General features: G+C 45.4%; 1 protein-coding gene across 1 annotated transcript in view; it reads left to right on the top strand.

Annotated features, from left to right (window-relative positions):
- Positions 1 to 2,128: 2,128 nt before the first annotated feature.
- Positions 2,129 to 15,445, top strand: part of LOC117521851 (major facilitator superfamily domain-containing protein 12-like) — an 87,001-nt gene continuing 73,684 nt past the window's right edge. Inside the window, exons 1-2 of the mRNA XM_034183206.1 lie at positions 2,129 to 2,595; positions 5,725 to 5,844. Coding sequence (XP_034039097.1) covers positions 2,448 to 2,595; positions 5,725 to 5,844 — 268 coding nt within the window. The 5' untranslated portion in view covers positions 2,129 to 2,447. The remainder of the gene's footprint in view (positions 2,596 to 5,724; positions 5,845 to 15,445) is intronic.

Genomic DNA, 15,445 nt, shown 5'->3' with positions numbered 1-15,445 from the left:
TGTATTACTCCGCGCCCTGACCAGTGTTCTGACAAGATGTCATGACTGTCGACAGTCCAGCGCTCCGAGCAACTGCGCATGCATGCGCAATATTGTCAGGACGCATAACTGTTGATTTATGCGACAAGACACACAATTCAACAGAACACTGGCCGCGCGCAATGCTAATTGTTAGCGCTGTTAGCTGAGAGCAAGAGAAAGTCGCGTACCGACGCTGTCGCTGAAATGGGTGAATTTAAGCTGCCATACAAAAGTATTGATGCTGATTCTGATACAGAATTACCGTTTCACATTTGATGGATTTTCACATTTGATGGATTACTCCACATCCTGGCCGCTGTTGGAGCGACGCTGCCTCACGGTAAGCGCCGCCGACCGAATTACCTACAGAAAAATAAACCGTGCAAAGAATGGAATTGGATTAGAATGGGAATAACCCCCTTGTGTCTGATGATTTGCAGATGTTCGTGCGGTTATTCGGTCGCAAATATCTGTCTTAGTAAAGGTCAATTTGCAACCGTATAACCAGCATGAACAGTGAAGGTGGTCAGAGCAGCAGAGCGTGTGATTCACCAAACACGCAAAGAGAACAAGGTGTCAGTGTGTGTTGGGTATTTTCTCCTCCAAACATTTTTAAACCTTTAACAAGACAAACAGAGTCAAGAAACACCAGTGAGACAGAAAGTCAAATATTACGCGCGGAGTGCGGCCAGGCTGTACACCAAGGCTACACTAAAGTCTGGCCTGCTTTTCCGCTCTTTTTATTAAGAGACGCCCTCATCACATAAACAAGAAACTTGTCCTAAGGGTGGGGGTAATGACGCAAGACAAGTTTCTTCCCATAACATAAACGCATACGTCAAGTGCAGCTGTAAGGAAGAACACTTCAGGTCAGCACATCTCGTTCGTCTGTTGCAGTTATCAGCTGTTTTGCATCTGCCTGGAACACTAAGCATCACAATCAGTCAAAATTCAACCTTCAGTTCTTTTACTCCCAGTCGTTAGCGGCTACGAAAACAAAGTTATGTTATAACAATAAGTACATCCAGTCCTTCATTCCCAGTTCAGATTGACCCCAGAGTGCTAAAACAAAATTGAATTCTCAGGATTGCATTAAGACAGGTGCAAAACAGCACATCTCCGTTCTCATGAGAAAGAAGATAAAGCTAAAACAAGGTTGAATAACACGTACGTTCTCAGGGTGAAGTGCAAAACAGCACAACACCGTTCTCATGAGAAAGAAGACAAAGCTACAAATGTTTAACAGTGATAACATATATATATATATATATATATAAAATCCTTAACAGTGTGTCCTTCGTAAACCATTTTGTTCAGGCAGAGATTGGTTCAGAGGATGTGTTCTTAATCGGGGAGCAAATTACAGAAACCCAATTTGGAATTGAGAAGCATCATTTCATGCTTCTGTCATTTGTGGTGTATGTGTTTCACAAAGTAAGGCTGCACCACATCACAAAATTAACTACACTGGAGTTACAGAGTACCACCACACGCAAAAAGCTGTGCAAAACAGTTCTTTTTCAAGGCTAATAGTTTTCCAGCCCCAGTTGCAATCCTAACAAGGTGGTTTAAGACCCTGGAATGACCTGGAATTATAATTCTTTCTTTTCCTGGTCTTGCAATTAAAGTGATGTCCTCTGTGTGTGAGAGAGAGAAAGTGAGAGAGAGAGAGAGAGAGAGAGAGAGAGAGAGAGAGAGAGAGAGAGAGAGAGAGAAATAAATTCAAATGAACAATCCAAACTTGTTTCTTTACTAAATTATGAAATTAATTCCTTTATACATTTATTTATATCCCATACCATTGTAGTTGGGGATACACCTTTCGCAGTACAAATCAATGCGCGCAATAGGGACCCATCCAAGATGGCGGCCGAGCTGCTACGTCAGCTGCAATAAGCAGCCGCAGTCCATGAGGTGTCTACTTATATAATGTCTATGGCCTTGACGCTCACGCGCTATCTTTGGCTGCCATGTTGTCAGCACGTGACGGTGCTACAGCATGAGATCCTTCGCCATTGGCTGAGAGTAAGATGACGCTTTCCCATTGGCCCTTCTACCGGAATTTTTTTTATCTGTGTATTTTCTTTGCGTGCTGCTGTATTTGTTTACACATTTGCGTTTGTCTTTCTTTTGTCTCAGCTCATCTCGGCGTGTGGACAGTCATGTGCTCGTTTTTGTTTGTTTTTAGGGACGTGTTTAAGTGATGACGCGTTCGCAGTGTAGTTTAACTGTGCTGTTAAAACATAATTTGGTCGCATTCGCCGCGTGAATGTTTCCTCCTTTGATCTCGAGCGTCACTTGACTCCAGAAGCAAAATCACAAACGGCTCAGAGACAAAAGACGACATGTCAGAGTAAAAAAAAAAAAAAAAAAAAAAAAAAAGTGGAAGTGAAAGCTGGTGAGAGCCTGCTGTGCATTTGGGGACGATGTCTGAGCCTGAGAGATCTCTGGCTGTGTGCCGCAGGATCTGCTACGCCACAGGTCACTTTCTGAACGACCTGTGCGCGTCCATGTGGTTCACGTACCTGCTGGTTTTCTACCACTCAGTGCTGGGCTTCCAGAATACATCTGCAGGTCAGTGTCACTGCTTATTACTGTCTGTGAGTCAGGTCGCAAGGGAAAAGTGCATCCCTGTTTACACATTTTGTTTTACCTCAAAATTCTACACACAACACCCCACAAGGGCAATGTGATTTTTTTTTTCTGCAAATTTATATAAAAAAAACAAAACAAAAAGAAATCACACGTACCTAAGCATTTACAGCCTTTGCCATGAAGCTCAAAACTGAGCTCAGGTGCATCCTGTTTCCACTGATCATCCTTCAGATGTTTCTACAGCTTAATTGTGAATACTTTCTGAATACATTGTATGATGCAAACAGTGTTGGGTCAACAGCATTCTGGCTTTGTCAAACATATCTCAAGACTAAACTGAATTATTTTAATTCATGGCTTATTTCTTCCAGATAAAGTGTGTGTGGGGGGGGTAGTCACCTTGTAGTTTGCATTTCTGAAACAATGTAGGAAGTGGCTATTCGTGCGTAGCCATATGAATAACATTTGTATGTAGCACTGCTTTGTTAGGGGTTATTGTTATGGTTAAGGGTTAAGGTTAGGGCTAGGTTTAGTGGTTGTGTTAATGTAATTTAGGAATCTACATATTAGCAAATACATGTACAAGTACATAGCCTCATGATCACGTGACCTATATTGACTAATGACAGAGACGCTACGTACCAACAGAAGTTCACTATACAAATACGGCTACATATGAATAGCCACTGCCAACAATGTATACTAACAGTGCCTCAGTGCTGTCTGATAAATGTTGACTACGCTTGATGTCATTGCCTTCAGAGGTCTGATACAACCCCAATTCCAATGAAGTTTGGACGTTGTGTAAAAATGTAAATAAAAACAAAATACAATGATTTGCAAATCCTCTTAAACCTATATTGAATACACCACAAAGACAAGATATTTAATGTTCAAACTGATAAACTTTATTGTTTTTGTGCAAATATTCGCACATTTTGAAATGGATGCCTGCAAGACGTTTCAAAAAAGTTGGGACAGTAGTATGTTTACCACTGTGTTACATCACATTTCCTTCTAACAACACTCAATAAGTGATTGGGAACTGAGGACACTAATTGTTGAAGCTTTGTAGGTGGAAATTTTTTCCCATTCTTGCTTGATGTACAACTTCAGTTGTTGTTCAACAGTCCAGGGTCTCTGTTGTCATATTTTGCGCTTCATAATGCGCCACACATTTTCAGTGGGCGACAGATCTGGACTGCAGGCAGGCCAGTCTAGTACCCGCACTCTTTTACTACGAAGCCACACTGTTGTAACACGTGCAGAATGTGGCTTGGCATTGTCTTGCTGAAATAAGCAGGGACGTCCCTGAAAAAGACGTTGCTTGGATGGCAGCATGTGTTGCTCCAAAACCTGGATGTACCTTTCAGCATTGATGGTGCCGTCACAGATGTGTAAGTTGCCCATGCTATGGGCACTAACACACCCCCATAACATCACAGATGCTGGCTTTTGCGCTGGTGACAATCTGGATGGTCTTTTTCCTCTTTTGTCCGGAGGACACAACATCCATGATTTCCAAAAACAATTTGAAGTGTGGACTCATCAGACCACAGCACACTTTTCCATTTTGCGTCTGTACATTTCAAATGAGCTTGGGCCCAGAGAAGGCGGTGGCATTTCTGGATGTTGTTGATGTATGGCTTTCGTTTTGCATGGTAGAGTTTTAACTTGCACTTGTAGATGTAGCAGTGAACTGTGTTAACTGACAATTATTTTCTGAAGTGTTCCTCAGCCCACGTGGTAAGATCCTTTACACATTGATGTCCATTTTTAATGCAGTGCCACCTGAGGGATCGAAGGTCACGGGCATTCAGTGTTGGTTTTCGGCCTTGCCGCTTACGTGTAGAAAGTTATCCAGATTCTCTGAATCCTGTGATTATATTATGGGCTGTAGATGATGGAATCCCTAAATTCCTTGCAATTGAACATTGAGAAACATTGTTCTTAAACTGTTGGACTATTTTTTTCATGCAGTTGTTTACAAAGTGGTGATCCTCGCCCCATCTTTGCTTGTGAGTGGCTGAGCCTTATGGGGATGCCCCTTTTATACCCAGTCATGACACTCACAATTAGTGTCCTCAGTTCACAAATTCTTTTTGAGTGTTGTTAGAAGGAAAGGTGATATAACACAGTGGTAAACATAGCACTGTCCCAGCTTTTTTGAAATGTGTTGCAAGCATCCATTTCAAAATGAGCAAATATTTGCACAAAAACAATAAAGTTTATCAGTTTGAACATTAAATATCTTGTCTTTGTGGTGTATTCAATTCAATATAGGTTGAAGAGGATTTGTAAATCGTATTCTGTTTTTATTTACATTTTACACAACGTCGCAACTTCATTGGAATTGAGGTTGTAGATGTTATTTCCAGGAGAGCACCGACCTATGCCGAAAACCACCTTTCAATATTTCATCTAGTTCCTGAGGTATGGCCATGACTGTATTTTAGATTGTAACCTCTGATTTGACCTTGACCTTAGACCTATGTCCTTGACCTGAGTTATGTTGCAAAAGGGCAATCCGCTGAGTTTATCAACCAAGTTTGATTGCAATTGATCTTTGAGTGTTGAAGATATCACTCCTGACAGACAGACAAAAAAATCAATGACCACATGACCTTAACTTTTAACTGGATTTCTCAAAGTTAGTTCACTTTGTCCTTGGCTGACCTTTTACCATTCCACCACATTCGGTATAAAATGTTTCACACACTTGTGGATGGACCCATGGGGCCAAAAGCAATACGCCTGCGTATGCTACAGCTGCGTATGATCATAACTTAGCTTTTGTTATTTTTCACCATATATGGAGTTGCGTGCCCCGTGATAGACTGGCAACTTGTCCAGGATATACCACGCCTTAGGACCAGTGACCACCAGACTAGGTTTCAACGCACAACACCCCTCATCCTGTGACCCTCAGTTGGAATAAGTGGTGTATAGAAAATGAATACAGCAGTGTTCCGTTTTTATTGTGTTAACTGAGCAAGCTATTTTCAGTCCGTTATGACTGTAATGACGTGTTAGTTGGAGGATATCTCACTCCTGTTTTGGATTATTATTTATCACGTCTTGTATTTGAAACGTGTTCCTATGGTGCAGGTGTACTGTTGCTGGTTGGGCAGATTGCTGATGGTGTGTGCACGCCTCTCATTGGCTACGAGTCTGACCGAACATCTGGTTGTAGAAACTACGGCAAGAGGAAGACATGGCATTTAGTGGGTAAGTTGGACAGATACCTTCATAGACATATCAGCTGAGATATTTAATATGATTTTTCATCACTGAAAATTTGTCATCAATAAACAGGATCAGGTGGATGTGTTATGCACAGACCACTGCAAATTTCCCATTTGTAATTATCTCACATTTTCAGATACTGTGTCTAAAAATACACACATTTCATGTTACCAATCAATACCCGTATTCAAGTGGGATACGGTGCATCCAGAAAGTATTCACAGCACTGCACTTTTTCCACATTTTGTTATGTTACAACCTTATTCCAAAATACATTTTTTCCTCAAAATTCTACACACAATACTCCATAATGATGATGTGAAAAAGGTTTTTGTGAGATATTTGTGAATTTATTACCAATAAAAAAAAAAAAAGAAATCATATGTACATAAGTATTCACAGCCTTTGCCATGAAACTCAAAATTGAGCTCAGGTACATCCTGTTCAGTCCCGGCACAAGACACAGATTTGCAGGGTGCCTTGCACTGCACTGAGCCTACAATTTTTTTTTTTTTTTTTTTTTCTCTTTTCATGGATGGCGGGTGGCTGACAGGCTCGTTCGTCCAGGGCAGGCCCAACTGACCTGCTCCAGAGTGCTCTTGACCTCTGACTGGGGCGAAGGTTCATCTTTTAGCAGGACAGTGACCCTAAGCGCACAGCTGAGATATCAAAGGAGAGGCTTCAGGACAACTCAGTGAATGTCTTTGTGTGCCCCAGCCAGAGCCCAGACCTGAATGTGATTAAAGATCTCTGGAGAGGTCTGAAAATGGTTGTGCACCAACACTCCCGATCCAACCTGATGGAGCTTGAGAGTGCTGGGAAGAGGAATGGGCAAAACTACCCAAGATAGGTGCGCCAAGCTTGTGGCATCATATTCAAGAAGACTTGAGGCTGTAATTGCTGCCAACGGTGCATCAACAAAGTATTGAGCAAAGGGTGTGAATACTTATGTACATGTGATTTCTTAGTTTTTTTATTTTTAATAAATTTGCAAAAAAAAAAAAAAAACCTTTTCATTTTGTCATTATGGGGTGTTGTGAGTAGAATTTTGAGGGGAAAAATGAACTTACTCTATTCTGAAATAAGGCTGTAACATTACAAAATGTGGAAAAACTGAAGCACTGTGAATACTTTCCAGATGCACTGAATCCATTTTCATATGAAGTTGTTTGAAAGTAATACTTAAGTGGCAGATTTATTTCAATTGAAACAAGTACATGGGGTATCACACTGCTCTTTGTGCCAGGGGAGGTCCTTGCAAGGATTATTACCTCTGCCAAGGAGATTATGTTTTCGGTCGCATTTGTTTGTTTGTCTGTCTGTCAGCAGGATAACTCAAAAAGTTTTGAACGGATTTTGATGAAATTTTGTGGAGTGGTTGGAAATGACAAGAGGAACAAATGATTAAATTTTAGTGGTGATCCAGATCACGATCCGGATCCAGGAAGTTTTTAAAGGATTCTTCACCATTGCGGGATAGGGGGAATTTTGACATTCTAGTTTCTAACTCCACAAAAACAAGGCAGAAAGGCTTGAAAAAATTAGGGTGTAACATAGTCAAATATTCTATCAATCAACAAAGTTTGGTGATGATCGGATCCGGATTCCGGATCTGGTGATCTAGAATATGCAAAAATATAGGGAAAATAGAAAATGTGTCAGTGTGAGGTGACAAATAAAGCTAGAGATGCACAACTAACACCAAATTGTAGCTGAATCTGTACTGATTCAGTAAGGTGTCATCAGATTTGATGTCACTTCAAATGTTATGGAGCTAGATCTAGAAGAAAACCGCCATTACCGAAAAATCGTTTTTATACAATAACTTTTGAACTAATAAAGACATAAAAGTGATTCCAAGTTCTAGTGGTATGTTTTCATGGTCAAGGATGTCAAATATAAAGGAAAGAAAAGTGTATGTATCATAGTTTTGGTTGTAACACTGAATTGTTGAATAGATCACTGTGCCAAGGAGGGAATCTCTTTAGGGTCACTGACCCTATTGCCTTGTTTAGAGAAGTGTTTCATAAATGTTAAAAAATTCATACATTTGCAGTTTAGTTGAATAATAAATTAAATTTAGTCTCTTATTTGTTTTTGTCTATAAGCACATGCAATATCAATATCAGTGCTCAGATGACAGTAGCTTCTGGGAAAGGTGCAAGTTGCAATAAACTGTGATGCCAAGCGCTAAGGATACATGCTATCCAGTCACAGCAGATTCAATTTTTTTTTTACTACTGAGCAAACATCATTGTTAGACTTTTTTAGGTTCAGTGATTCCACGGCTTGTAGATGTTATGGCGTCAGTGACCCCATGGCCTTGGCGGAGGTTTGCGCTATCTGAGTGCTTCTAGTTCTTAATTGAATTCAGTTCCAGCTAAGCTACTTGCCACTCAGCAACCAGAACAGTCTGGCTTCACGCCCAAGAAGTCAGCTATCAACCACATTCTAGCTCTGCGAGTACTCATAGAATGCAAGCTTGAATATCAACAGTACTTCTTCACAGCCTATGTTGATTTTTTTTTTCAAAGCCTTTGTTTATTTGTAATTCTGAAATATCCTGAGAATTTGTGGGATCCCCAGAAATTTACTGAACATCCTAGCCAGCCTGTACTCAGATACTGTGAGTGCTGTCCTCAGTGGAGGCAGAGACTATAAAATTTTCCCATTGAAATCTGGTGTTCAACAGGGATGTGTTCTGGCTTAATTCAGTTCCATTTCAATTCATGCCAAATCAAATCAATTTTCTTTATATAGCGCCAAATCACAACAAACAGTTGCCCCAAGGCGCTTTATATTGTAAGGCAAAAGCCATACAATAATTACAGAAAAACCCCAACGGTCAAAACGACCTCCTGTGAGCAGGCACTTGGCGACAGTGGGAAGGAAAAACTCCCTTTTAACAGGAAGAAACCTCCAGCAGAACCAGGCTGAGGGAGGGGCAGTCTTCTGCTGGGACTGGTTGGGGCTGAGGGGAGAGATTCAGGAAAAAGACGTGCTGTGGAAGAGAGCAGAGATCAGTCACTAATGATTAAATGCAGAGTGGTGCATACAGAGCAAAAAGAGAAAGAATCACTCAGTGCATCATGAGAACCCCCCAGCAATCTAAGTCTATAGCAGCATAATTAAGGGATGGTTCAGGGTCACCTGATCCAGCCCTAACTATAAGCTTTAGCAAAAAGGAACGTTTTAAGCCTAATCTTAAAAGTAGAGAGGGTGTCTGTCTCCCTGATCCAAATTGGGAGCTGGTTCCACAGGAGAGGAGCCTGAAAGCTGAAGGCTCTGCCTCCCATTCTACTCTTAAAAACCTTAGGAACTACAAGTAAGGCTGCAGTCTGAGAGCGAAGCGCTCTATTGGGGTGATATGGTACTATGAGCTCCCTAAGATAAGATGGGACCTGATTATTCAAAACCTTATAAGTAAGAAGAAGAATTTTAAATTCTATTCTAGAATTAACAGGGAGCCAATGAAGAGAGGCTAGTATGGGTGAAATATGCTCTCTCCTTCTAGTCCCCGTCAGTACTCTAGCTGCAGCATTTTGAATTAACTGAAGGCTTTTCAGGGAACTTTTAGGACAACCTGATAATAATGAATTACAATAGTCCAGACTAGAGGAAATAAATGCATGAATTAGTTTTTCAGCATCACTCTGAGACAAGACCTTTTTAATTTTAGAGATATTGCGCAAATGCAAAAAAGCAGTCCTACATATTTGCTTAATATGCGCATTGAAGGACATATCCTGATCAGAAATGACTCCAAGATTTCTCACAGTATTACTAGAGGTCAGGGTAATGCCATCCAGAGTAAGGATCTGGTTAGACACCATGTTTCTAAGATTTGTGGGGCCAAGTACAATAACTTCAGTTTTATCTGAATTTAAAAGCAGGAAATTAGAGGTCATCCATGTCTTTATGTCTGTAAGACATTCCTGCAGTTTAACTAATTGGTGTGTGTCCTCTGGCTTCATGGATAGATAAAGCTGGGTATCATCTGCGTAACAATGAAAATTTAAGCAATGCTTTCTAATAATACTGCCTAAGGGAAGAATGTATAAAGTGAATAAAATTGGTCCTAGCACAGAACCTGAAATCACAATAGTGCCTCCTCAAGGTGCTTCACAGGGATAAGGTCTAACCTTATCAATCCCCCTGAGCAAGCATACAGATGACAGTGGTAAGGGAAAAAACTTCCTCTGGCATTTCTTTTTTTTTTTTTTTTAATTCAAGTTTTTATTAGAGATTTCACTTGGTGCATGACAATCACACAGAACTTACCAGCATCAGCAAGCAGGGCTCCCATACGCAAATGAAAATATCCATGTGACTACGAGACGTGGAAGCTCTCAGAAAGAAAAAATAAATAATTAAATAGAATAAGTAAAATAAAATGAAATACCACAAGGAAAAAAATAAGTCGTCCTCCCGCTGATGGACAACACCACCAATGCAAGACCAAAATGACTCCCAGTCTCGTGCTGTGGTGCCATCCCTGTTATTTAACTTATAAAGCATACATTCATATGAAGCAGTCTTTATCATTGTTACCCATTCTTTTGGGGGTTTTCCAGTGTTTAAGAATAATCCTAGCTGCCACTGAAACCCTAACCATGACAAGTCTTGTCATAGTGGCACAGTTCTTTCTAACCAATCACTTAGAATACGTACAACAACCGGGGGGTCACGTGGGACCGAGAGCAAGATGGTGGCGTAGCCTGGAAGCTCCACACAGCCAGACACAAACTAGAAAAACCCAACAAACGCACCGACAATTTTGAGTAAACAGTGCGGCTCTGGATATGTCAGTACCACCCAAATCAAAACCCTACGACATTTTCACCAGAGCATGCAAGGCAACATTGCTGAGACAACTTCTCCGGCAGCAGCAGCGGCTAATGAAGATAGCAGGATGGCAAATTTAGCTGATGTGCTAACGGAATTGAAGTCCCTTCGCTCGTACTTTGGATCAAAACTGGACAACATTGATAACCGTCTGTCGAATATGGTAAACTCAATTGTGGCCATTGAAAGCAAGCTTTCAGGCGTGGAAAAAAGCGTGGTTGCAAATACAACACGTATTGGAGAGGCAGAAACACGTAGAAGAATTTTTAGGTCCTTATTTGAACTATGATGAATTATCAAGTGTCCTGATCTGAACTGTATGTCCTCTGGCTGAACTAGCAGGTGTTCAACCCAAAAAAAGGGCTCTATTAGTCATTCAGTCTGTCAGGGGCTTTCCAAGGCCTCTTAGGTGCTTTCCCGCAGGCCACATGCAGGGGCCTCGGGCCAGCTGCACCTGTGGCTGAGGCCACGTGCGGGGGGCCTCAGGCCAGCTGCACCTGTGGCTGAAGGTCTTTTAAAAAAAATCAGTTGTAAATCCTTCAAGTTTTAATGGGAGCATTTGTCACATTGAAATAATGGCCTGACACCTGCTTAGGGTTCACTAGAGGACGCTTCCAATAGAAAACCATGGTTTGGGAATAAAATAAATAAAAAAGTCGAAGGAGGAGCGATGCCCGCGGGTCTCCAATAAATAGATGAGCGCGGTTGTCACATATTCAGTCTCTCTAGAGGACTCAGTTTGTCTAAGCTCTGTGTCGAAGGCTTAAATAAACTTAAAAACTCTGTGCATTTTATCTTGCTTAAGGCTGAATTATTCTAAAGTGTTGTGTCCTTTTCTAGCATATCACTTGCAATTAGTTTGTGTTATCTAAAAGACGACATCCTGAGAAGACTAAAGACAAACCACGACAAGGGGAATGTCCTTTGTCGACAACCACACCTCCTGCCCCGGCCGATACGCAGGGGCCGGGGTCCGCCGACGGTCTGCATGGGCTTTTGCCCTCGTCCGGGCCTTTAGCAAAGCAGAATGGGCGGCGCGCCACACCCGACGGCACTTCCACAGGTGGGCCTGGACCGAGGGCACACCAACCTCTCCCTCAACCACCGGAAACAACGGGGGCTGGTACCCCAGACACACCTCAAAAGGGGAGAGGCCGGTGGCTGAAGACACCTGGCTGTTATGGGCATACTCGATCCAGGCCAAATGGGTACTCCAGGCCGCCGGGTGCGCGGCCGTCACGCAGCGCAGGGCCTGTTCCACCTCCTGATTGACCCGTTCTGCTTGCCCGTTGGTCTGAGGATGATACCCAGACGAGAGACTCACCGTGGCCCCCAGTTCCCGGCAGAAGCTCCTCCAGACTTGCGAGGAGAACTGGGGACCGCGATCGGAGACGATGTCTGTTGGAATCCCATGCAGCCGGACGACGTGGTGGACCAGGAGGTCCGCTGTCTCCTGGGCAGTCGGGAGCTTTGGGAGGGCCACGAAGTGGGCCGCCTTGGAGAATCGGTCCACTATCGTGAGGATGGTGGTGTTGCCCTGGGACGGCGGGAGGCCCGTGACAAAATCCAGGCCGATGTGGGACCAGGGGCGATGAGGCACAGGCAGTGGCTGGAGCAGTCCCGATGCCCTGCGGTGGTCAGCCTTGCCCCTGGCGCAGGTGGTGCAGGCCTGGATATAATCCCGGACGTCGGCCTCCAGGGACGCCCACCAGAAGCGCTGCCGAACAACTGCCACGGTTCTACGCACCCCCGGATGACAGGAGAACTTGGAGCCGTGACAGAAGTCCAGGACTGCAGCCCTGGCCTCTGGTGGGACGTAAAGTTTGTTCTTCGGCCCAGTTCCGGGATCCGGGCTCCGTGCCAGGGCCTCCCGGACGGTTTTCTCTACGTCCCAGGTGAGGGTGGCCACGATAGCGGACTCCGGGATGATGGGTTCCGGTGGATCCGACAACTCCGTTTTGACTTCGTCTTCATGCACCCGGGACAAGGCATCCGATCTCTGGTTTTTGGTCCCGGGGCGGTAGGTGATCCGGAAGTCAAAACGGCCGAAGAACAGTGACCAGCGGGCTTGCCTGGGGTTCAGCCGCTTGGCGGTCCTGATATACTCCAGGTTCCGGTGGTCAGTGAAAACCGTGAATGGCACGGACGTTCCCTCCAACAGATGTCTCCACTCTTCAAGAGCCTCTTTCACCGCAAGGAGTTCTCGATTGCCGACGTCATAGTTCCGTTCGGCCGGGGTCAACCTGCGGGAAAAATAGGCACACGGGTGAAGGACCTTATCGGCCTCTCCGCTCTGGGAAAGCACAGCTCCTATCCCTGAGTCCGAGGCGTCCACTTCAACCACAAACTGGCAACTAGGATCGGTCTGCACCAGAACGGGTGCAGACGAGAAGCGCCGTTTCAACTCCTTGAACGCGGCATCGCACCGATCCGACCAGGTGAAGGGGACTCTTGGAGAGGTCAGGGCTGTCAGGGGGCTAACTACCTGACTGTAGCCCTTAATGAACCTCCTGTAGAAATTTGCAAAGCCGAGGAACTGTTTCAGCTTCCTACGGCTGGTGGGTTGGGGCCAGTCTCTCACCGCCGCAACCTTGGCCGGATCAGGAGCGACGGAGTTGGGGGAGATGATAAACCCCAGGAAGGACAAAGAACTGCGGTGAAACTCACACTTCTCGCCCTTCACAAACAGCCGGTTCTCCAACAACCGCTGCAGGACCTGACGTACATGCCGGACATGAGTCTCAGGATCCGGAGAAAAGATGAGTATATCATCTAGATATACGAAGACAAATCGGTGCAAGACATCATTAACTAATGCTTGGAACGTCGCGGGGGCGTTTGTAAGGCCGAACGGCATGACCAGCTACTCAAAGTGACCTAAGGGGGTGTTAAATGCCGTCTTCCACTCGTCTCCCTTCCGGATCCGAACCAGGTGATACGCATTTCTAAGATCTAGCTTAGTGAATATCTGGGCTCCATGCAGGGGCGTGAACACTGAATCCAACAAGGGCAACGGGTATCGGTTACAAACCGTGATTTCGTTCAGCCCCCTATAATCAATGCATGGACGAAGTCCGCCGTCTTTTTTGCCCACAAAAAAGAAACCTGCACCCATCGGGGAGGTGGAATTCCGGATCAACCCGGCGGCTAAAGAGTCCCGGATGTAGGTCTCCATTGATTCGCGCTCAGGTCGTGAGAGGTTGTACAGCCTGCTGGACGGGAACTCAACGCCTGGAACCAAATCAATGGCACAATCGTACGGACGGTGCGGGGGAAGGGTGAGCGCCAGATCCTTACTGAACACATCCACAAGGTCATGGTACTCCACCGGCACCGTCCCAAGATTGGGCGGGACTCTGACCTCCTCCCTAGCCTGGGAACCGGGAGGAACCGAGGAACCTAAACATACCCGATGGCAGGTCTCGCTCCACTGAACCACTACCCCGGACGGCCAATCAATCCGGGGATTGTGTTTTAACATCCAGGGGAACCCGAGAATCACACGGGAGGTGGCAGGAGTCACAAAAAACTCGATCTCCTCCCGGTGGTTCCCTGACACCACCAGAGTTACTGGTGGTCTTATGTGTGATTAGAGGGAGTAGGGAGCCATCTAGTGCCCGCACCTGCACAGGTGAAGTAAGCGCCACCAGAGGGAGCCCTGCCTCCCTGGCCCATCTGCTGTCTAGCAGATTCCCCTTCAGAGCCCGTGTCCACCAGTGCTGGGGCCTGCAGGGTTAAATCCTCATAAAGGATTGTAACTGGGAGTCGTGTGGCAATATGGGTATGTCCCACGTGAATGTCTTGGCCCACCCCTAGCCCAGTTTCTAGGGGCGGGCGTTGGTGTTTAACCGCTCGGGGCAGTCCCATCACTTGATGCTCTATTGAGCCACAACAAAGCACGCTCCGCGGACCAGCCTCCTCTGTCTATCTGGTGGCCTAAATGTGGCCCTGCTCGTGTCCATAGCTTCAGCAGGGGGAGCTGTAACCACACGGAGCGTAGAGGCAGTGGAGCGTGGGGAGGGCGGAACTCGGTCGGAACCAGAAGGGAGAGGGACGGCGCGTGCCCGGCTACGCCCTTCATCTCGTTCCCGACGGCGTTCTTCTAACCGATTGTCTAATCGTATAACGAGATCAGTAAGCCCGTCTAAATCCCGCGGTTCGTCCTTGGCCACCAGGTGCTCCTTCAGGACCAACGACAGTCCGTTTACAAAGGCGGCACGGAGGGCAGTGCTATTCCAGCCGGACCTCGCAGCCGCGATGCGGAAGTCGACTGCATAAGCAGCTGCGCTCCGGCGCCCCTGTCTCATTGACAGCAGCACGGCTGAAGCGGTCTCTCCTCTATTTGGGTGATCGAACACTGTTCTGAACTCCCTCACAAACCCATCATATGTCAGAAGGAGCCGTGAATTTTGCTCCCAGAGCGCTGTAGCCCAAGCGCGTGCCTCACCGCGAAGCAGATTAATCACATAAGCTATCTTACTAGCATCAGTCGCGTACATGACGGGACGTTGTGCGAAGACGAGCGAACACTGCATAAGAAAGTCCGCGCACGTCTCCACACAACCCCCGTACGGCTCTGGAGGGCTTATGTATGCTTCAGGGGAAGGTGGGGAGGGGTCGTTGAACGACCTGTGGAACGTCACTGTTGCGCACAGGATCGACAGGAGGGGGAGCCGCAGCAGCGCCCTGAGGGCGCGCTTCCACCTGCGCGGCGAGAGCCTCCACCCTGCGGTTAAGG

Source organism: Thalassophryne amazonica, chromosome 12 (assembly GCF_902500255.1).
Source record: "Thalassophryne amazonica chromosome 12, fThaAma1.1, whole genome shotgun sequence".
NCBI lineage: Eukaryota > Metazoa > Chordata > Actinopteri > Batrachoidiformes > Batrachoididae > Thalassophryne > Thalassophryne amazonica.
This window is presented reverse-complemented; position numbering and strand designations above follow the sequence as displayed.